This window comes from Echiichthys vipera, assembly GCF_963691815.1.
Source record: "Echiichthys vipera genome assembly, chromosome: 13".
Taxonomy (NCBI): domain Eukaryota; kingdom Metazoa; phylum Chordata; class Actinopteri; order Perciformes; family Trachinidae; genus Echiichthys; species Echiichthys vipera.
Genome location: NC_139838.1, coordinates 19,082,388 through 19,107,530, shown reverse-complemented (window position 1 = coordinate 19,107,530; position 25,143 = coordinate 19,082,388). Strand labels below are relative to the sequence as shown.

At 40.0% G+C, this 25,143-nt stretch overlaps 1 protein-coding gene across 3 annotated transcripts in view; it reads left to right on the top strand.

Moving 5' to 3' along the window:
- trps1 (trichorhinophalangeal syndrome I) overlaps nt 1–25,143 on the top strand; it is a 118,921-nt gene that overhangs the window by 17,608 nt on the left and 76,170 nt on the right. For all 3 annotated transcript variants that reach the window (XM_083926144.1, XM_083926142.1, XM_083926143.1), the window contains exon 2: nt 1,255–1,761. In XM_083926144.1, the coding sequence (XP_083782270.1) occupies nt 1,749–1,761 (13 nt within the window). In that variant the 5' untranslated portion in view covers nt 1,255–1,748. The remainder of the gene's footprint in view (nt 1–1,254; nt 1,762–25,143) is intronic.

Genomic DNA, 25,143 nt, shown 5'->3' with positions numbered 1-25,143 from the left:
CACACACACACACACACACACACACACACACACACACACACACACACACACACACACACACACACACACACACACACACACCAGTCAGACTGACCCAAGGAAACAGCTTTGTATAAATACAGACTCAGATTTAGATTTGCGGTGAGAGGGAGAGAAAAGCAAGATAGATTGAAAGAAGAAGAAGGGGTGGCAGAGAGAGGGGGGTGGGAGTGGTACAGACAAAGAGGGTGGGGTGATTTTTGTGGTTGGGGCAACAAAAGGGGGGAAACTGAGAACTGGAGAGTCTGACATTTAACACTAGAATTACCGAATAAAGAAAATAAAATGGTCAACGATCACACCCACTGGAAACCTAATGTGCAACAATAAATTAATTTATCAATTCCTGAAAATTGCTCATTGGTGACTGCTTAGTTATGATTCGTAAAACAATCAAATCAATATTGACATGGAGTGAATAATAGTTGAAGAGGGGAAGAAGTTGTGTGCTGGTGCTACTGATTGCTACAACTGACTAATTGTTTTATAATTTGTATTAATTGCTTGTGGGATTATTAGTGGCTTATGTGTCACCAGTTTATTGGCAGTTGACATTGTACTGAACAATATGATGTATTTTTATGTCTCAGCATGATACTACAAGCATGTTTGTTCCATGGACATGGAAAGGTGCTATTAGACTTCACCTATGTCTTAAATCCATGCCTTCCACGAGCACACAGAGCTTGTGGTAAAGAAGTATTTGCTATTAATTGAGCTCCCTTGAATGTGGCCTTCACAGCATCCCTTTTCACATTCCTTTCATCAATTGCATATTCAAAAAATATTAAGGGAAAATGGTTTTGCAATAACCGTTTTGTTTATTTGAGAAAAACTGGGTGATGCTTCATCTTGTCAATGGCACACATTTTTTAGGGCGTTTTACAGTACATATGCAGTTGCTTGGCTTTCTCCCAGGGCCTTAAAATAATCTTCACATGTGGAAGGCTTGTCAGCTGTCAACTATGGTGATAAAACAAAATTGGTACAATTACAGAGTTTGACTGGCTGGGGTCTCAGCAGGGCACTAAATATTTTTGCGTATTGTGCACCTTTGATCAGCCAGTCAATTTGGATGTCTAAAGTCTGGACTAAATTGTTTCCCGTATACGTACAATATGGACAAAATGTCTGAGGTCTGGCTCAAATATGTTCCAGTAAATGTTGCAGAATGTGCTTATTTCTAACGCTATTTGTCATTCTGTCGTTTTCTAGGTTGTTAAGGTGATGGTGGACTCTGACAACCGTGACTGAGAACCTAAACCAGAACCAAAAAAATTTTTAAGAAAAGACCAGACGGCAAATAGGGCAGCCTGCATAATACTTCTTACACGGATCTACAACACACTTGATCAAACTCAAAGCTGTACTGCCCAGCTGTTAAGCATAAGAGAAGCGACAGGCCTGGACCAAAGGTAGACCATGCTGCGTGGAGTTTAAGACCTTCTTAAACAAAAGTCAAAGAAGCTGCAAAGTTTTTGCTCTGATGTTCACGGACCTGTGTGGAGTTACGTGGACCTGATAAAGAAATGGAGGGATATTAGTTTGGACCTGACGCCTGCTTTCTGCTTCCCATTATCGTGTGGAGTACAGAGTGCCAGTAGCCGAACTGTTGGCTGAACGGACCGGTGCAGCGCTGGGTCGGATCGAGCCGCTTCAACAGAGCTGATGCCAAGGCCAGGAGTCAGCCGTGATGTTTTTATAACCTGATGATCAGCAGAGGTAGGACATAAAGGTTTAAATCCAGTCATTATGGTTAATAACTAATACCCTTATTATCTCCATCACTAGGATTATATGACATAAATCAGTTGACAAAATAAAATACTTTTCAAAAATTACTTTTAACACTTTCACTATGCATTCATACATAGTAATATATCATTTATTATCATAGGTGTTTAAATTACACGTCTGCAGGATTCAGTAATATTTAGTAATAAGAGGTGGGGTCATAACCCTTTTATTTAATTTTATAAAATGTGTGTTATCCATGGTCATTATTTATATTTTATGAGGAGGTTATTATTTGGTATCATAAATAGCTCAATTTCATATCAATATATCATCATTATTGTTCATTAACTGATCTTCAATGAAATTGTTCATGTAGATTAAAGAATATATTAAAATCTTTCGAGACTTAATAGCAAACTATTTTATTTATTATCTGAGACAATATGTGTATTTGTGGCGTGTTTGTGTGTGTGTGTTTGTGCATTTTTGGTATGAGGGCATGTGTTAGGTTGTTGTTGTTTTTTTTTAGCAGATTAAGTAATGATTTTAGTTAACATTTAAAAACAAATGACCACAAAACTATGTATGCATCAGTTGTTTAGATGAAAGACAAGAGTGTCGGCATCTTTTCCTCTCGAAGCTACACCAGCTTTTGGGGCTCAGTAGATTAGCCCTATTGCCTTTACCCAGAACGGGTGCAGGTGGTAGTTTACCGAGAATAAACGACCGCTGATAAAATGGCGTTTATGCAGAACAAAGGTACTGTGAGGAGTATTATGAGAAGCTGCTCTTAGTCATCACTGTTGGAGGAAGTGACTGTGTGTGTTAGCTGATTTACTTGTGAGGGTGGAAAACTGTTTAGTGGTAGAAACTTGGTCAGCTGTTTGATCGGCTGGGTAAGATCATGTGTACTTTGAGCAAAATATGTTGTAATTGTTACCAGCCGAGTCTTGTTAAGTGAACCTCTGACATAACTGTGCTGATTTTGCCTTGCAAATACTGCAAACTTTTACTGCAGTGGTAGTAATGTTGATAAATGCCAGAGGTGTAAACTTATCTAAAAGGCCTTGCAGATGCGTGATGATGTATAACTGGATGCTTTTGTGCCTGTTAATTAAATAGGTAGGTAAGTAGGGCTTTAATTTAACTTTGAACGCAACGCTCATGACGTCTTAAGCATTGGATTGAACAGGCCAGTGTTTCTGTTTCTGCGTGCAGTCATGCATCCAAAAACACACCCAGTTTATTGTACTACAGGAAATGCAAATACAAACAGTTGAGGTAATTATATAAGCTGCAGCGGTTTGTGGTGTAGAGTGCAATTTATAACTGTAGCTATGTGAATATTCCATTGTTTGTGTCGAAATGTCGAACTGCCTTTATCTGTGTGTGGATAAAGCAGGAAAGATTTTGAGTGTAGTCATTTTTTTGAGCTATGCTACTGTCCATGGAAAAATAATTTTGCTGTATTAAGTGTGTGTGAAAGACTGCATGTGTTTGTAGATTTTCGTAAAGTAAGCACTTGTGTTTATTAATACACTGATCTGTGGCATTCTGTACTTTTACCACACCATATTTTGCTGAATTAGGACTATTGTAAAGATGTATATTTAAGGCACACATACAGAAACACACAATTTGTTTACGAATGCTTTAAAAATGTTTTCCTCCGTCATCAGTTGTACCAAGTGTACACACGCCTATACAACTGCTGTGTTATCCTCCGACACCTGTGTCATCACACACGCTGAAGCGCCCTCCGTCTGTTTCCTTTCTCCTTCTCACACACACACTCATACCAATTTTTTTCGTGCTGTCTCTGCAGTTTTCATTGTGAGACTGTCCACAGTGAGTTTTCTGTATTATCCACAATAACTGGAATATCATTCCTGGAAAGGGACGGACGGGTTGCTGTTGAGTTGTACAATTGTATGTTTTTTAGTGCTTTGAAACAAAAGTCCATTCACTCATTATGTCGCCATGGTGGCAGAAGTCTTAGCGAAGAATTTTAAGTGTCATTTGGGTGAGCTTACTTTGTGTTTATGCTCATGTGTACGTTGAAACTACCTTTATTTCGGTTTCTGAGTTCTGGTGCTTTTTAATGAATGCTGTTATTTTAGTGTGTTTGTATAGATAAATGATTAGGCAAGCCGGAGTACATGGTCCTTGGTACGTATGTCTGAGGCCTTTTGCACACATGAGTGCGGGCATATGTGTATGGTTGTTTGTATGTGTGTGTGTTTTTGTACGTTTTTCATTATGTGGTATGGTGGCTTTGCTTGGTGATGTTATTCAGCAGGGCGGATTGCTTTGAGCTGCATGATGCTTTTAGCTGTGGTCTGTGTATGTGTGTATCCAACTGTGTTGTGTATGTTAGCATGCCTTCAACTGTGTATTCACATGTGCATGCATGCACACTCACATATGTGTGTGTGTGTGTGTTTCCGTGTCTGTGTGTCTGTATGTGTGTGTGTTGTTGTATTATGTAGTCTTTGATGTGCAGGTCAGATTTGGCAGATTTTTTGAGTTTTACAAAACTGAATTGTCTCTACTCAACATTCCTTAGTCAGGCCCAGAAGCAAGTTTGACTCTCATGCAAACACACACACACACACACACACACACACACACACACACACACACACACACACACACACACACACACACACACACACACACACATGTTTATATCCGTGATGCAGTGCCCCACAAATGAGTTTCACTCCACTCGGGCAGTGAATCCCTGTGTTTTCTTTTCTTCCTGTCTGTCCGTCTCACTGTTGACTGTGTCTCTGTGTCACCCACCTCACCCACATACTGTATATGTAAACACTAAAAGTCACAGTAGAACCTGGTTCAGTGAAATGTGTCATTATACGTCGGTAAGCTACCTCTTGACAGCCGATGTACTTTGAGTTCTCACGCACAGAAAATCACACTGCAATTTTTCATATTTTTCCCCAAATCCGAAAACAACAATTAATTCTAATTACTTCCAAAGTAAAGGCTTCCTAATTATACTGACAAAGATTAATAAAGGAGGTGTCACCAGCTGTCATGGCAATTTATGACTTAATTTGTTGGTTTGTTAATGATCAACTTGTTAAAGGGCACAGAATCAATCAAAGATCAAAGTGACAGGAGTGTGTGTTTGTGTGTGTGTGCGTGTGTGTGTGTGCGTGTGCGTGTGCGTGTGCGTGTGCGTACGTGTACGTGTGTGTGTGTGTACGTGTGTGTGTGTGTACATGTCTGTGTGTGTGTGTGTACGTGTGTGTGTGTGTACATGTCTGTGTGTGTGTGTGTACGTGTGTGTGTGTGTGTGTCATGCATTTCTTCTGGCAGTTTACGGTATACCCACCTATCAGCCAAAAAGCTATTAGAATATATAAGAGCGTATACCTCACTTCGTCCTCTGTAACCTACCCGACTGCCTAGTATTAAACCCAACTCATTCACTACTACCACACTACTGGGAGACGACTTGAAAGACTCTTTTTAGTGAAGAGAGTCTAATGATTCAGTTCATTTTAAAGAATTGCTTTGACCATCACTTTTAGGGGTATGTCTTTGGTCTGGCAGCAGACTTTGCTGTGTAATCACTTATGTTGTTGTCTGCCACCACAGAAGTAATATATATTAGCAACCACCATCCAAACCTGCCATTTGGTTTACAACAAACTAGGCCGGTCGCGATAAGCAATAAATCGATTAATCGATTAATTACATGATAACTTTTAATGAGCTCCATAACTTTGCCAGCTCCACATTTTCCATTTTTCTGTTTTCCTGTTGTCCCTCTATTACAATAGAATAGAATAGAATAGAATTACTTTAATAATCCCAGACTGGGAAATTATTTTGTAACAGCAGTAGTGGGTCAGCAAATAAAAACTTTGTACATAACATAAATAGAATCCAATATATACATAGTGTATATATACAGTGCACAGTGTGCTATAAACAATAATAATATATACAACAAAATATGCAAAATATACTATAACAATAATAATATATACAAAACAAAAAGAGGTGAGAGAGTTATTATAAAAAGTGATGGATTGTGGTAGGAAAGATTGCCCGAATCTGTTGCTACGACAGCGAAGCTGAAGCAGCCTTTTGGAGAAGGTGCTCCGCTGTCTGACCAGTGTGAGTTGGAGAGGGTGGAGAGGATTATCCATGATGGACAACAGTTTTTTCAGTGTCCTCCTCTCCACCACAGCCTCCAGAGTGTCCTGTTTGCAGCCAATCACAGAGCCAGCCTTCCTGATCAATTTGTTAAGTCTGTTGGTGTAGTTTCAAAGCCGAACACCACAGCTGCCGTGTGGGAGCTCTTCAGGTTCAAACCGAATGGCCGCGGTAAACCACTTCACCTGAGCGAGCCGGTGTGTCACATTTGTTGTAAAACACTAGAAACTAAAGATGCCAATGTGTTAAAATAGAGAGTCCATTTTATTTATTGTTTTTGGTTGTTTTGTTTATTTATTTTTGATATTTAAAATGTCTTTGAGTTCTCGTGTTAAATATTCTTAAGAAATAGACATTTATTGATCATTATTATGCCATTATCATTATATCAGTTGAAAATGGTCTCAAAACGGCAATATTATTGCTTATCTCAATCATTTCTTGGACAATTTATCGCCCAGCAGAATCTGTTATCGTGACAGGCCTACAACAAACACAGTAGTTATGGTTTCAGGAGTTAAAGGGTGATGTATTGAAGTACAACAATCACAAGCAGTGCAGTCTAAGAATAGAGAAGTGTATAAAGAAGTTGCTCAGGCACATGTTGACACCTGACTGTAACTAAACAGATATCAGATACAGATCAGATATAAAGCCTGAGCAATGTGGACCTTTGACCCTGCTATTAAAGCATTGACTTTTCACTTAAACACCTCTGATATTCACTCTCTCCTCCCATCCACCTGTTAGTGAAACTTGTCTGCAGGGACAACTTTACACAACCAAAACTGGCATTTGTTGGCCGCCTGATCTGACCATAATAGTCCCCTTTTAAGACACATAAAGGTGTAGAGACAAACTGGAAACAGGGTGCTGAATTGCTTTACTTTGATCCATATGCGCATATCTGTTCTAAATCTAAGTCCATGGGGCACCTGAGTTCCAAAGCTAGCCCCAGTACTGCTAACTGAGGCTTATTCTGAGCTCAGATTGGCCCAAAGTCTGCAGCCACAAAACCTTGTCAAGTCTGGCAACCATATATGGACCAGGACTGCTTCATATTTGGATGGAACAGTCAACTGAGTGTTGGACTGACTGTGCCGAGTCGACTGCAAAGTCGACCCAACTTGGCTTCAGATTTGCTCTGTGATTTATCATCAGTCTGTATAACGTTGCAGTAGCTTGTTAGCCAATAATAGCCTCCAGTTTACAGTATTTCTTAATGCAGGTCAAATTATATACCGTACCACAAAATTCATTTCCAGACCAAAATTAAAAAAAATAGTTGTTCATACATTTGATTTAAAAACTAAACCGTGTCATTATTTGTACAGAGAAGTTGCTCAGTAACCAAACTATTGGAAAGCAGATATTAAGCCTGGGCACTTTGTAACGTTGACCCTGCTCTCAAGGCACCATGAATCATTTTATTGAGTTTTCACTTAAACACCTCTGAAATTCACTCTCTTCTTCCATCCACCTTTAAGTGCAATTTGTCTTTAGGGACTTCAAACAGCCAAAACTGTCTGGCAATTGTTGCCTCCATTATGTGTTAATTTCCCAACGCTGGTTTCGATTCGTATTTGTATCCAGCTTTTTTGGGGAAATTTCATTAATCTGATTAAGGACGGTAACTAGGCAAAGCAGGGGCAATGGACCAACCTAGTTTTCAGAGCTTCTACCAATTTATCTTCCTCTGTCTGTTTCTGTGTTCGTAGAAGAGCTGGGGTTGAAATCCATTAATCAGATTAGGATACCAACTGACGACAGAGCTAGAGGGAGACTAGACCCCAGCTAGTGGTTCAGTGTTTCAGTGATATTATGCTACAGAATTATACTCCAAGCCTGTTCCCTGTGTGTTTCTGTGTGTCTGAGGCAAAGGAGTCTGTTGTTGTATATAAGTCTATAGACCTGTCTGAGCATGCAAGTCTGTGCATTTATGCGTGTGGATCTATGTATATACAGTAAGTAATGCTGATAGAAAACAGGTTAGGAGTTGTACCACATAGACACTTAAAATGCCTATCAAAAGATTTCTCCCGCTGTCCATATAGAGTGTATTTGTCTGTGCACAGTTTTTGGCTGCTTCCCAGGCCATCAGACCTGCGTATGTGTTACTACTTGCTCCCACAATGAGCTGTGCTACACCCATTAACCTACAAATGTGCTCTTTAAGGATATAAGCTTGTGCGTCTGTTTGTGTTTGTGTGCATGCAACTTGCGTGTGTCTTAGTCTGGGTGTGCACAGATGTGGGTGTGTGCATATGTGTGTGTATTGTTCCATTTGGCTACAACAGTGTGTTGTAGCCAAGTGAACAAGTGTTAACAAGCTCTGTGCAGACTGTATTTATTTAATCCATATGCTGGTGAACTATACAGCTGTGTGCTGCTCCTGGTATGTCTGGAAGGAAAAATCACTGCAGTCGCAGCCTTGTCTGAGGTACAGAAATTATTGCCAAGTAGGCTGAAATGTGGCTGCAAAAACTCATACTGTGATTTATTTTATTTATTTGTTTTGCTTAAAGGAGCACTTCGCTGATATTCAAAATTTTCACTCATGTATTAGTCATAGGGGTGACAGGCTTTTACCCGCAGTGCTTGCGGATGTTATCTGTATCACTGTAGCAGCTTTCGCCATCCACTTGTACATCCAGACATCATAGGAAGAGTTTGGCTGAGATCAGCCAGCTTCCAATTATACATGCACAGTGGCTTTTATGGATTACTTCACATTTTACAACATGTTGTCAAAATCTATGCAGATTTGAGTGAGCCAGAGTTCACTGTTGAGGAAATGCAACAAAGACAGGCAGAGGCTCAGGCCGCTGCTGATAGTGTTTCTGCCAGTTCGGCAGCACAGGCTCCACTACCCGAGACGATAAAGACAGAGCTGCTGGGAGCTAGCCGCGCTGCAGCTTGCAGCCAGCGCAACCAGCTAAAACAGCCTGGCAGCATTGGTGCAACTTGCCAGAACAATGTAAACAGAGTAGCTGGGAGCTGACAGATAGTTCCAAATGGTAGTTTTTTCAGATCCAGGTGGCCACCAAAGCCAAATGCGAGCAAGGCCCTCACAATGTTGCAGTGAGTTTTTACAGTAGACTTCTGCCTGCATGTGATTGACTGTGTTGCCAATGCCAGCGTAGAGGGACTGCTGGTGTGTGGAACAATGCGGGCACCAAAATGTCAACAAAGATAAACAGGAAGAAACAAGCATTGCCAACAGGAACAAATGAGATGTTGACTAAGGTGATGAAAAATGGTATGTGATGCTTACTACTCACTTTGTAGAAATTCCAAAGCTTCTCACAACAGACAGTTTGATACAGTTTTTCATATATTACCATTAAAAAAGGTTTATAAGTTGTGTACTAAGCCATTTTACATTTTCTGTATTCGACTATATTACATTTATTTTTATTTCATACACTTTGCTGTGGCTGTGTGGATAATAGGGCCCAACGGATATGGGTTTTTTGAGACTGATACAATTTTTAGAGGGAAACTTTCACAGATTACCAGTATGGGTGGTGTTATAGTTAAATTTTGAAATTAAATGGAAATAGACCTTTTCGATGTGGATTGTGCAAATATGACTCTGCAAAGGTACTCGGAAGGCTCACAAACAAATAACTTTCTTAACGAATATTCAACATTATATACACAATGTATTACAGTACATTGTCAGACTACTCTAGAAAATAAAGAATAAATAAAAATAAAATAGATACCTCAATAAACATTAGTACTATATGTTCAGTATCAGTCAATTGCTGACCACACTCTGCAGGACAAACTACGTAATGACACCATTTCTAAATCACCCCAAGCATCATTTCTGCATTATATGTTCTGTAAAAATACATTTTCATATTGGCACATGTCAAACCACATATACGCTGATAAAGATACCTCTTTGATAGGTCAATATCGGCTGACCGAGATATCGATCTGGCCCCAGCGGATAATGACCAATTTTAATATAAGCTTGTGAATGTTCTCATTTGTCCAGGTCATGATTACCCAAAGAAATTTAAGTCAAAAGCAACTGGACTTAGTTGTTTAGTTGTTCCTAGACAATCAATCGAGTCCGGTTGCTTTTGACTTCAATTTCTTTGGGGACAATTTGAATATACATTTCATGTTTTTTGCCATCATCCTTATAGTTACAATAATGCTAAATAAGTGATACTTCCATTAAATTTGTGAAAAACAAAATTCATGCTGTATATTGTATGTTAAATACTAAATAGTTTTTTTTTTTTTTACCTCTTCTCTTGAAATTAAGTCTTGCTCTCAGTGAGTTGACTCAGTGTTACTCTCTTTCTCTGCATCATGTCTTACAGAAGTCACTTATTGGGTCATAATGAATCAGCACTGAGTAAGGGGACCTGGGAAAGCGGACATTCTTGACTCCAGCTGCTTTGAGTCCTTCGGATACTTTTGACTGCAATAACAAACATGTCGAATTTGACTTCCAAATCCTTTCAGAGCCAATTGTCAGTAACGGGACATAAAACGTTCCATATTGTCAAGATGAAGGACCTGCTTTGCCTTTGACTACAAGAAGAGAAAATATTTTAAATACAGTAGATCCAATGAAAGTGACTGAAAGATTAGATAAAAAATTTCCTTTTTTTATTTTTTTAAATATTTTAGGCAATATTACTGTTAATTACTTCCAAAGTGTTGGCAGGTTAATGTTAAGATGATCTCGAGGCAGACTTAATAAGGAGGTGTCTGTGCTTTGTTCAGTTAAGATCTGCTTAAGTTTGGCATGTCACCTGCTTCAGAACCGCTGCCATTAAAGTTGTCACATAGCGAAAATTTGATGTGACCTTTCAATTTGTATGTTTATGTTATTCTTTCTTGTTCCAAAGATTTGCTTTTAGTCAATAACTCATTGTGATTTTATTCTGGCAAATGCAGGTTTTTTTTTTTTATGATTAACATTTTTTTATTTTATAATTTCAACAACACAACAATAACAACAGTAACCCCTCCTCAAAAAAATAATAAAAGATAAAACAAAAAACTCTCCCACGCCACCACCATCCATCCAAAAACATCAGACATTGTGCTCCATCTTATTTAGCTATTACTCCTTTAATGTAAACAAAACATTAAATAACTATAATAGAATAGACACATAAAATAACTCCAAACCAGATCGTTTCAACAAATAAATAAAGTGAACGCTACATTAAAGAAATAATTCATTAAGAGAGAGAATCATTTTTTATTTTTTTTAAAAAAGCAATAGCTAAACTAGCTAAAATAAATAAGCACTGTCCTATATTTATCCACCATAACTGAAAACTTTGCATCTCTCCACCAAGTATTTGCCCCACTTTGTTTCATATAAATCCATTCTACCCAGCATTTTTTCAAATGCTGCAACTCGTGCCAACTCCGCAAATGCAGTTCTTTAAATCTCAAAAAGGGTGAGAGAAGTCAATGGTAAAGCTACTTTTCTCATACAATGTCCGGGGAATGAGGTGCAAACATTTTCTTAAGTTGCTCTTTCACATATGTAGTACACAACAGGAGATTGTCTGCCTCTGAATCGTTCTCTCTTACTGTAAATACTCACGTAGCCGTTGCGTAATTTGGTCATAAACAACCGAGTCTCTTGCCGTCAGTGCCTTTGTTGTTTTTTTGTTTTTTTTTGTGCGAGACGCACGATACAAACGTCATCAACACGCCCATTCAGATATTAATAAGACAGGAGCTGGCAGGGTAAATTCTGTTTAATGTCCAATCCAACTGATTAGGACATTTCCTTTTCACTGTCTTTTTGTTGTCTTTTACTGTCTGGATAATTTCAGGTTTTCATTGCATGTGTGAAAGGGACCTAAGTGAAGCATAGTTGCTCATTTTTGACTTCCAATAAGTTCTGTTATATATCTTGTTGATAGACGTTTATCTCTTGTGATACTTCCTCAATCCAGATAAGCTCTACCAAAATTCTAATGGTACTATACTTATATTTGGACATAGTTTTTAGTTTATAAACTTTCATACTTTTAGCCACTCTAAAGACAATTACTGCCAATCCCTGATCCAAGATACATTTTCCACCCACTGAAAGAGTGGATGTCTTGGGCACATATACGTATTTCACTTTGGCAGTCGAGAGCAGGTGTTGATAGACTTGCCATTTAACTTACTTTTCATTCGAACTTTTTGATAGCTCCATCGTCTCATGCCAAACAAGTAAAATATTAGTAGTTATATTAGCCAGGATAACTGGTTGCGCTACATTCCATGGTCCTAAAGAGTTCCAGCTTTTCGCAGAGATCTGCCCCAGCTGCTTAACGAGCAGATTTACAACAGCCTCTGTTGGAATATTAAGTCGAATACCTAATTTAGACTGGGGAAAATAACTAACTTCTCTAATGGATAAGTGCCTTAGAATGCTTAATACTGAGCCTCTGCATGTTTATGTGTGGGTTTGAACGCATGTGTATGTGTGTGTGGTAATCTCTATGGCAGGTTCCTTGCCATTAGTGCACTACTGAACAAGGCAGCAATTCATTCAGCAGGTTTAACTGTGTGTGTGTGTGTGTGTGTGTGTGTGTGTGTGTGTGAGTGTGTGTGTGTGTATGTGTGTGTGGCAGGTTTCTAAGTGCAGAGTGTGTGTTGTTTTTAGAGAATTGTTTCCGTGCGCCTGTCTGCACCATATGGCCCAGTGTGGAAAAAGGCCCCTTTAGGGGTCTGTGTGTGTGTGTGTGAGTGAGAATGTGTGTACTTGTGCGTATGAATGTGTATGTACAAGTGGTCTGGTCTGCCCAGGGTGAAGCTGTAAAAACAAAAACGTCTTGAGAAAAGGAGGAAAAAGAGACATAGCAGTAGTGATGTCAAATACTACCCCATTCTGTTGCACATGCGCACGCACACACACACACACACACACACACACACACACACACACACACACACACACACACACACACACACACACACACACACACACACACACATACACACACACACACACACACACACACACACACACACACACACACACACACACACACACACACACACTCCGGATTCTCACTGTTGTGCAGTGCTTTTCATCTCCTTTTATTGTTTCTCTCTGGTTTTGATAAAACAAATTATCTTCCCTTTTTCTTTTTTGTATTTTTTCTTGTGTGTCGAATTAGTGAGTCTATCTAGAGCCGTGATCAGCTGATATTTTCACTTCAATAATTACTTTCTTTTCAGCATTTGTTTTTCTCTTGTCATTTAAGTCTATGTTTGGGTATTGTTCTCAAGTTAGTGAAAATAATCACTTTCATTTTTCTCCCAGTAATCACTTTCTTTTCTCTTCTTGTTTTTCATTTGTCTGTTATGTTTTTCACTTGACGTTTATTTTGCCTAATTGGCGTAAACCTCAGGGCTGTGGTAATGACTTCTGAGGTTAACGAGCTTCTGCTAACAATCACTCACTCATCTTGCGCACAGACACACATATATACACACACACACACACACACACACACACACACACACACACACACACACACACACACACACACACACACTCATGTACAAACTCACATGCACTCAAGTAAGCATGTATATACGCTGTTCACAGTTGTCAGCATATACTGACAAACAAACACACATTAAAGGATGTACACACACATACACTCAAAGGCGTACACACACACGCACACTTCTATACACTTTTGAGACTGCCTTACAAAACCCGCAAGCGCTGACATTATCGCAAGAAACCTGTCATATTTGATTCATGAAGCCTGCTTACACCTCCGCTTTGAGTGTTGGATTTGAAGTCAAAGATGCATTTACAAGAATAAAATAGCCAATTAGGCTAAGGTGTGACATTTTAATAAATAATATGTGCTGGCGTTTTTCTTAACATGTAGAGAATATCTACACCTTTTTTCTGAAATACCTCAGCAATGTAATCAAGTTTGAATAGGATTAAAATATAGCCCTCCATAGGGAATATGAGCCCCCGTTCATTTTCAGGGAACAATAGACAGCCGCGTGGTTCAAAGAAAGGCGGTTAAGAGCGCCTTGTTTAAGAGATTTTTGCCACATATTTACAATTTCCAGCAACATGAAAAGCAAAACCAATTAATAACAGGACCCCCCCTCTTTGATGGTAGTCTTTTCATAAAAACGTAAGGTGAAAAGTTAACTATGAGACCCAAGGTCAACCAATCAGAAAACTTCAAATTAAGTCTAATGCACTGCTAACGGGAGGTGAAAGCTGAAGATTAGAAAGTTGAGAGAACGGAGGGGACAAAGACAATAACAAAATCAATTGTTTTGTTGGTCATTTTTGATGAAATAAGCAACTGTTGCACAACGTTGGGATATCCCAGAGACAAAGCAAAAAAAAAAACTTGTGGTCACAACATAAATATATGGGATTGTTCAGGAGACTTTGAGGATATAATTTAAAGATAATTTGTAAATGTAAAATTCAGATTGGAGCTTCTTCCACTTAAGAAATGTAATGAATCAGCAAATGTTTGTTGCTACTGCCAGGATCATCAACCACCATGTCATTTTTGAGCAGTCTTTTATGATATGTTGCACAATTGACCGTTTAAAATCTGTACATGATGCAATAATAACTGTAACGAAGAGAACAACCTTCCCTGTGTCCGAAGGGAAGTTGACGTGATTCTTCTGGTGTATGACCAGACAACATCAGTAGTGCTGGAATACGTTGCTTCTCTCTTGGAATACTTTTATATAATAACCTGGCAGCCTCTGAGTATTGCGTTATCACCAAAAAGTTATCCTGCCTGTCATCATCAAGCCCTGGAGTAACGCAGGTGTCTAACACATCTAGCCAGTCAGTCTTTTTCAAACTTCCCTTATATTCAGCAACAGATTGAGGATTTGGGATGTATATCGTTGAGTTGCTAAATTCCACTAAGCTTTATTGAGCCTAGAGTCTGACTCAAGTCCTGACTGCAGTCTCCTGCTAGTTCTCCTGGTGTGAACTCTGCTTTAATCTCTTTCTCTCTCTCTTGCTCTCTCTGGTATCTTGATATGGTCTGTGTTTTGCCATGACTTTTAAACATTTACATTTCTGCTTTCAAGTGCTGTTTATATATGGCTCTTATCTGCTATCTAACACACACACACACAAGCACATTCAGACAGGGATGGACGGTGAATCAAACCTTTAGTTGTCGTGACAGCAACACTGTTGCTATGTCCATAATAGGACAGGAGGAGAGAGAAAGAGGAAGGCCTTAAGAGAAAAGAGTGCCACATAGACAGAAGGAGGGGGAGGCGAATAATTTGCCACCAGAGTGTTGTGTGGTGAGGTGAGGCGTGGAACTTTGGTGACTTCAGCTCACAGGCTTTTTGTGATTCTCATTGATCCCCTGTAGTGAAACCCTGACACCCCACACACACATACACAGCCTCTGCTACAGAATAGCACCCCTCGGACAGGTAGGGATTTGGTGTCATGCTCAGGGGGTTGATTCTTACAGTCACAGGGGAGATATCTTGGCCTTTTGGTTGAAGGATGCTTTCGTCTTCAGTCACTCCGCCACCCGTGACCTGTGCACTTGAACGCTGCCCTATCTTTATCAATTCTTGAGAGATTTCCAGTGTGAAAAAAACAACAACTCTAGGACCAGTGGCTCCACCCTTTTTCTTCACTCAGCAGGACAAGACAGAAAAAGGTAACAGGGCTGTACACCGTGCGTACAGAGGTGGTGAAATCCGTGGGGTGAGAGAGGAGGGTGAGACATGCAGCAAAGGGCCGCAGGTCGGAGTCGAACCCGCGGCCACTGCCTCTGGGACCCTCAGCCTCCCTACATGGGGTGACTGCTTTAACCACCCTGTCATCATCGGTTTTATGAGACTTTGATGAGTTTACTGACATCGAATAGATCGAACAGTCAACTGATGAAACGAGAAAAAAAGCTACATATTAATTGATAATAAAAATGATATTTATTGAAGTTGCAGTCCTTATTGATTAACTTTCTATTACAGAGGCCCAAATTATTCAGCACCAAGTACAGCTGAGGCTGATGGGAATGTCATTTATTTGAGTCAGATTCAAAAGTATCTTGGAATTTAGAGCAGATGGTTGCGCTGTGTGAAAAGTCCAAATATCACTTGAATACTTGCACATTTTCCTGAAATGGACTCGGATGTGTTTAGGAAATTACATGACAATCCATCCAGTTGTAGAGACATTTCACCCAAAGCCTCATTGTAGCTACTACAAGAAAAGTATTTGTCGTTAACTCTGTTTGACAGCACCGTCTTCTTTTATTGAGGATGGTTCAATTTCTTGCTTCAGGGAGATGATAGGATGGCAGGATGAAAGAGCAAGGTAGGCCCATGGAGAGGGAAATAGATTGATAGAAAGCCTTGTTACAGTGAAATTATGGTGAGAGAGCAGAGAAGGATAATGCAGAGGGAGAGGGAGGAAATGACACATAGGTGAAAAGAATCTCATACCTCTCCTGTCTCACACTGGCTCTCTCTTTCTCGTTTTCTGACACACAAGCACACTGTTACTTGTACACACACACACACACACACACACACACACACACACACACACACACACACACACACACACACACACACACACACACACACACACACACACACACACACACACACACACACACACACACACACACACACACACACACACACCATAATTGAACAGTAATTGAACACTTGTCACTATCTGTTCAAAGAGGTTCAAAGTACAGATTTTTGTATTGTGTGTGTGTGTATGTGCCATCTGATTCTTATCAAACTGTTTGACTCAGAGCTGCTTTTAAGGCAATGAATTCCCATCTCACCCTCTTTCCGTCTTTTCTTCCCCCCCCCCCCCTCTCTCTCTCTCTCTCTCTCTCCCTCTTTCCCTCGCTCTTACTCTCTGTTGCCCTCTCTTTCTTTCTGTAAAATCAAATAACATTTATTGTCAATTTTCATCGCCAAAGACAGCAGCTGCAACTGCAAAATGTGACAAAAAGATGTCCAATTTCCTGTGTGACATAAAGTGAAATATAAATCATGCTCTGCAATAAATATCCATTCCATATCTCTGTCAGTCTGTCCATTCACCCTTGTTTCCTTCAGTACACAGTAACAGGTCTTTGTATTCTTCGTAGAGATTATCCCTGTGTAAATTTGTATGCAGAGACATGCAGAGTTGCAGGTTTGACAGGTTTAAAGATTACAGATAACAGCTTTGCCAACAGTGAGAGGTGGAGTATATATCCTTCCACATCTCTTTGTGGGTGAACAGTATGTCAAGCTTTGGTTAAAAGTTTGGGGGCAGATAGGCTTTTCCCTCACAGGATCAGGTGATGAGACTTGAGAGGGTGCAATGTCAGAGAGCTTTAGTTTAGCTGCCAAATAGCCTTGATACTGTCTGTCGAAATCAACCCCCGGAGAATAAGCAATCCTAAATTGTCAAGCGCTTGTAGAGTTTTTAGTTAACATGCTTTTAAGTTTTGAAATCGTTGCCAGGATTGTGGTTTGTTATATTTGAGTCATGCATAACTTGAGCGGAATGGATCAAATATTACATGCAGTAAAACTGTAGTGATTGACAGCAAAGTAGATTGCTGAAAGGCAGATAAAGGGGAACAGTCAGTTGTACCTCTAGCTAATTTCCCCGTTGATGCCCATGTATATTTAACATTTTACAATACACTATCTGATGCGGCCTCGGGGCTACAAACATTTTCTAACCTGCTGAAGACACTTTCAGCTGTCAGTTGCAGGAAGAAATTGAACATGGACAAATGGAAGACAGTCTCTGCAGCACATCGAGGGTATGCAGTTTTTCTTGTCATTCATCAGCGGTGTAGATCAGGGAGAGATTAGAGAGACGAATAAAAAGAGATGAGAAGAAGGGAAAGACGGAGGGAGGGGCTGGGTATCAAATAAGAGATGAAAGGATTTAGGGTGTAGTAATAGCTAGATACGCTTAAACACTGAACTCCATGAGTTTGTGCGCGTCCATTCTTGTATTTGTGTGTATGCGTGTGGATTTTTAAGGGTGTATCAGCAGTTAGATGGGTGTGAGAACTAAAGATTACATACCTTTGCTCTTATTACTGATCCACACCTGAATCTCTTGTAAATCTTTGACCTACTTAAGGTGTTCTGATCTAGCTCAGGTCACATGACTTTTTGCGCAGCACGCCCTTAAAACAGACTGATAAGTTCTGACAGAACAGGCAAGCTAGGGTGTGTTAAGTGTTGTCTCTTTCAAAATGTAACCACGTCTGTTTTACTGGCGAACTGATAGCTAACTCATATTGGCTATCAGAAAAAGGGGTCCTTTAGGTGAGATTTGGAATTCTGCCAATGTCTTTGGAAGTGATGAAAATCTTCCTCTTTTCCAGACTTATCTTTGAGCTTTTGCAGTTGACAGCATTGCATGTCACCATCTTTCGTATTCTCAATCCTAATTACTACATTTGACGAATTGAATGTACAGGAATATTAAAAGAGGAAACAGATGCATTTAAAGGGCTGGTTTGACCTTACTTAGGAAAAAGTCTAACAGCATAGCGGTGTTCTTTTTACAAGATCTGCATCCGTAGTAATGCTATGTGATGAAATGTGCAGGCAGCATGTAATAGGGTGCAAGTTGGGTGTAATGCTGTGTCTGCCCTCAGGTCATATATGGTAAAAACCTGACTGATGTTAAAGTGAATTTACACAGCAGGTGTTTACAGAGGGCTCTGTTCACATGGCGCTGCTTGCTCTTTTTCTCAGTTATTACCCGAAGTGCATTGCAGAGAGGATGCCAGAGGCTGCTCAACAATACACGATTAAGGGTCGATAACATTCTGTCGATATTTCAGTCAGCCATTTCAATCGCCACCTTCATCCCACTTACAAAGCTTCTTAATAAAATCATAAAATCATCCAGAGCACCCTGAGGATGATAATCACAGGGGGATTGATTTCAGTTTATCATGTTGAGGTTCAGGTTCAGGTCAGTGCAGATCACGGTTTCCTCCTTTCTGTGTCTACGCTGCTGTGTAGTTTGATGCATAGGCTGTGGTAACCAAGTCATTTTAGGTTAACTTGATATGTTTGATTGGCAGCTTATATGCCAGATAACAGTTAAAATACAAGATCCATGAAACTAAACAAACACACTTATTTTTGGAGTATGCTTTCAATGATCATATTTATAAACTATCAAAAGTGTCACTGTACTATCTTGTTTGTCATTGGATGTATTACTTCAGCACCATGAGTGAGATGACAGTTCTTTACAATAGATTTCATGATTGTAAAACACACATACTGTAATCCAAATTTACCCGCTTATATTGATATCTGTGGAAATCTGCTCCCTAAAGCTAAAGAGGTTTACAACAACTGCCTGAACAGCTCAAGTGTGTGTGTGTGTGTGTGTGTGTGTGTGTGTGTGTGTGTGTGTGTGTGTGTGTGTGTGTGTGTGTGTGTGTGTGTGTGTGTGTGTGTGTGTGTGTGTGTGAGTGTGTGAGTGTGTGAGTGTGTGCGTGTGTGTGCGTGTGTGTGCTATCTCAAACACTGATGTCGCAACGACCTGCAACTTCCCCCATTAAAGGAAATCTCACATCTCGGCGTTTGTCTGTCTGCGTGTGGTGTGTGTGTGGAGAGGGGAGATGAAAACGAGTGAGAAAAACAATGTGTTGCAGTAACACAGGAGAGATGGATGTGAGCTCACAAAAGCCCATGGACATTTATTATTTCAGGCAAACCTTCTCCATCACTTTGCCACCGGGCGACAAAGTAGCAGCCTTAATTAGGAAAGAGCTTTTATCACCTCTCAGAGAAAGAGAAGATTTGGTATCATCTAGTAAAAAACGTGACGCCTGCTCTTGTAAGAAAGAATGATGGGCTGAAGTTAAAACAAAAACTTGACACTTTTTAAAGAATTTAGGTGCCTTCAGACTTTATGCGACAATTAAACTCAAATCTTATAGTCTATGGCTTTTAGACCTGGTAGAAATGAAGTGAAAGCTTTAGGGGTTGCATATTTAGTGCAGAAGCTGTGAAATGGATACATGATAATTCTCCCTTTTGGTGGTCTCTGATGCATGATAACCATTGCATTGCTGGGATTATCGTTTAAAGCATAATTGTGCGGCCCTGTAGTTATATTGAAAATATTTCCTATTTTATTATTGCTGTAATTTTTTGGGATAATATTCATTCAAGGCAAAACAGTTATTGTTCAGTGTGTCTTGTTGAAAATGTTCTTGCTTGTTTGAATGCAGAATGGGATTCTGTAGTAATTCTCTTAGCGCTAGTTGTCTACCTCTGTAGTGTCTCTTGACAGGCCAAAAGTCTCATAACCATCAGCTGTCTGTCTGTCTTTGTGTATCTGTGTGCATGTGTGTCTGTATGTATGTTGGTTGTTATGCAGGATAGAGGAAATGAAAGCTCAGACTGAGCCTTAAGGCTCTCTAAACTGTCTCAGTATACTTCTCTCTGTGTGTGTGTGTGTGTGTGTGTGTGTGTGTGTGTGTGTTTGTGTGTGTGTGTGTGTGTGTGTCTGTGTCTGGGGCCGGCCACATCTGCTCCCATAAAAAAAGTTTGCCTGAAAATGTGAGTTAATGTCAAATATTAGGAAAGAATATACTCTTGTTCTGTCTCTCTCTCCCTTAAACTCAAGTATCTATGTCTATGTCATGCACATGCACACATGCATATGCTTTGTTTCAAGTGATTGAATCTCAGCTTTTATTGTGAAATACTGGGCAGTGCCACCTTCTTCCTCTTTTGTGTGCTTCATATTTTTTGTTTGTGTCTCTGTGTGTGTTCTTCAACTATTGTCCATTTTGTGAGTCAGTCACAGAATTGACAATCGCTTACATTGCAGACACAGTGTACATTGGTTTACATCAGAAAGGTAGCTAGTGGCTATTTTATGTAGTGTAGTATGCTGCATTGTCCAGGAGTCATTGTCATATTATTAGTCAAACAGTATTTTACTTAAATGCATTGCTATTCACTAACAAAAGAACACGTTTATTGTTCAGTCTGCTTGCATTTCTAAAACCCACTTTGTGTGTGTGTGTGTGTGTGTGTGTGTGTGTGTGTGTGTGTGTGTGTGTGTGTGTGTGTGTGTGTGTGTGTGTGTGTGTGTGTGTGTGTGTGTGTGTGTGTGTGTGTGTGTGTGTGTGTGTGTGTGTGTGTGTGTGTGTGTGTGTGTGTGTGTGTGTGTGTGTGTGTGTGTGTGTGTGTGTGTGTGTGTGTGTGTGTCTAATTTCCTGGTTGTCCCCCAGCAACCCCCGAGCTCTGATCACAGGAAGTTGAGAGGAAGTTGTCGGGTTTCCACTATACACACACACACAAACTCACGCACACACATACAGACAATAACCTCCTCCCACGCTTTCACGCTAGTAGGAGAAATGGTAGTGCTGAGCGAATACAAGAGTGAAGAGGAGCAACACAGAAGAGGGGAGGGGGGGCAGTGTGCAGGTGTGATAGTTCTTTTTTCATGTGTTGCTCTCTCTCTCTCTCTCTCTCTCTCGCTCTCTCTCTCTCTCTTTGTGTGAAAGTGTGGAAAGTTTGTCTGTTTCTATGTGGCCATCTATCACTCAGTCATTTTTTTTTTCTCTCAGTGAGGCATCTGCCGCTCCTGAGCAATCTAACAGGCCAGAACAAATACGGACTCATTGTAAATGGAACTAGGTGAGAGCCAATCACGCTGGTTTTAAAGCCTGCAGAAACAGAAGCACAGAGTTGTTTACTTCTGGGTTGCTTCCAGAACAGATACAGGACCACAATACTGATCAGTCTTGCCAGCTTGGGCACCACTGTTGTGTCAAACTAGTTTCAACAGTGTGAACCTCAAGTCAAGTTATTCTGTACTTGGGGACACAAACAAGAAATGGACAATGTATGATGGCTTCGTCAGAACACAACTGTCCATTTGGAACAATGTGTAGCCCAACACGCACGCATGCATGATAAAAAGTGTTTATATTCTAGTTAACTGGTTATTGTCTGCTCTCTCTGGTAGTCTGGTTTCTTGCAAGTTTTGTTAAGACCGGAGGAAGGGATTAAAAGAAACATGGTTTGAAAAAGTTGAATGTTCTTTCTGGAGAAACCTGATATTGTGGTCACTTACAACACGCTTAACTGTTTTTCTCATAATGAATTAACATAAATGCATGCAGAAGACAAAGACCAGGACAGGACATTATTACTATGAGAGCAGTGCAGTAGGAAAGGAAACGTCTTTATATCCAAAATAATTAAACACTTAAAACATTTCTAAATAAGTCAGTTTCCACAGCTGAAAAAAATCCAGCAATTGAAGGTAGGAAAGCCCACACAAGGTTAAGATGCAGCTTCTCAGTGCAGCTTTGGACAGCGTGCTGTGTTCATGTGGCACCAAACTGTTTCTGGCTTTTGACAGCCACAGCCAGTGTTTGTGCACGGTGGGCACACAGACACACACCTAACAGAGTTAAACTGTTTCTGATAGTATCACAGCAAATCAATATCCTGAGACAGACTGCATCATTTTGGCTTTGAACACAAGCACAGGCAGTCAGGGCCTCTGTTTTTTTAAATTTTAAGAAATGATGGGCTGCTCTCTCAAACAGGTGTTTCGTCAGATTTAGATACATCCTTCATTGAGTGTCCTTCACATGTGTGCAGTAAGGTAGTGGTAGTAGATGGGAAGGATACTGAGGCGGAAATGGGTGTGCTCACCTATAAATTCCGATGGCTTTTTGACTGACAGGTGTATTTACCCTAAACTCCTAGAGCAAAGAGATAGGTATACCCCGTATACCTGCATATACCCTCCACTACACCGCTGCATGTCTGTATTAGTAAGTAATTAGTTCTATTGTCATATTTTCTTGGGATGTGGTTTTGAGATTAGTTATCACAATGGACATATTCCCTCTCTCTTTCCTATTTTATGCAATGCTCTCTTTTTTACTCTTTGTTTTAAAATTCTTTTCAAAACAACTGTTTAATACAATATCTCTATGATTTGGAGGATGCCCTTCAGTTATTTATGAGACGCTGCTTTTGATGTGATTCTTTTTCTTTTGCGTGTATATGATGTATTTCTTTTGTGTATCTCTGTGTACTGTCAGTTTGTTTCCTTTGGTTAAAAACACTGATTTAGTACCTTTACCATGTGTTAAATGTTTTGTTTTTTTTGGGGGGGTTGAAGATTTCTAACAAGTTTATTTGGTTTGTTTTAAAGCAGAAACATATTTCAAACTGGTGGTTGTGGTGTTTGTCTGTGTGTGTGTGTAATATCTGCCGTGTGTGGTGCTAAGTTGTTGTGCAGGAAGAAACTAAATGAGAATTTAATGAAGTTGGAATCTTTTTAAATTAATGTTAATGATCTGATGCAAATGGTGGAACTAATCTTTTAATATGGTCATATTACAGTGGTTTTTATATTAATTACGATCATGCAGGAATCAGTTAGATGTAACAGTTGCTCAGTTGATCAACCAGTATTGGAGAAGTGCGGTGTTTGTGAGTGTGTGTTGGTGTGTGTGTGCTTTGTATTGAAGAATTTGTTAATACATGATTATGTGAGGCGCTTCTCTGGTTAAATAATCGTATACATATTTTTACATGTGTTTTCTCTTTCTGCGTGTAAGGATCTTTTCTCATAGTCAACCTCTGTCTCCTGGCAGCCAGTTTAACAATAATTAATGACACACACTCCTTGCAGTCTGTGTGTGCGTGTGTGAGAGAGTGTGTTTTCCATACTCCTGCATGTGTGAAACTGTGCTCCCCCATGACAGTTATTCAATTTATCCCTACAGTTCTAAATGTGACTCTACACACATATACATGCACGCATGCAACACTGTTGACCACAATTTGCTTACCACAAAAACTGCTTAAGGTAACATCATCAGCCATGGTGACGAGAGAGACAGAGAGGATCCATATTTAAAGGAGCTTTCTTAGACGTGACCACACACACATGGTATGCTCCATAGACACATTCACACACAGACAGAGCATGCTCTAAGGACCATAGCAGGGGAGCTGTGTCTGTGTTTGTGTCTGTGTGTGTGTGTGTGTGTGTGTGTGTGTGCGTGTGTGTGTGTGTACATATAAAGTTAAAATCCAGACAGTCATTCCAGAGGCCAGACTATTGAGTCTTATAAACTCTCAGGTCACAGATTATTGAAGTAGCAGAAGAGATATATAGTCTGGGCCTGTGTGTGTCTTCTGTTTCACTGTTTTACCAAAAACATCACAAATTGCTGACAATATCCAGTACCAATTCTCACACGTGCACACAGACACAGACACACACACACACACACACACACACACACACACACACACACACACACACACACACACACACACACACACACACACACACACACACACACACACACACACACACACACACACACACACACACACACCTTAATGTGTTTGTATTCATGTTCATAAATATCTGTGATTTAAAATAACAGGTGTGTGTATGCAGTGTGTGCGCCTCTATTTAAGCTAGCAGCCTCGATCTGTGTGCGTGTGTCTGTGTGTGGTAATACTGATTTATTTCAGCATCATTTATAGCCCCATTGGGAGCTGAACCAGCAACCTCTTGGCAGCTATTTCATTGTAATAGCCTCACATACACACAGCCAGTCTATTGTGTAGGCTGATCTAACAAAATGTACCAGGTTTTAACCTGTTAACCTCCAGCAATTTGGAAAGGAACACTTGGACAGCCTAATAAGGTCCAACCTATCCCTTCAGAGAAACCAAGCAACCTGTTTTTATACTCCGCTTACCCACCTGTGGGCCTCGACACACACACACACACACACACACACACACACACACACACACAGACACACACACACACACACACACACACACACACACACCTCAAAATAAAGTTTTATAGACCATGGGTCCCAGGGTGTTGCCGTAGCACTTACAAATGAAAAAGGCTCGTTTGTGTCATGCTGTGTAAGTCACAGTTGGGAAAAGTTGGTTTCTGTCACATTTTTTGTTTCACTGTCTTTTGTGTGAGTTGTAAAGTTGGAGAGTTAATTGAGCTTGAAAGCAGAAATTGAGCTCTTTCAATTTGTAGTCCAGTGAGGAGAATCTCCCATGGTGAAATGAGAAACCCTCTCCCCTCTCTGTTTTCGCGGTGCACTTGAACAGCGTTCT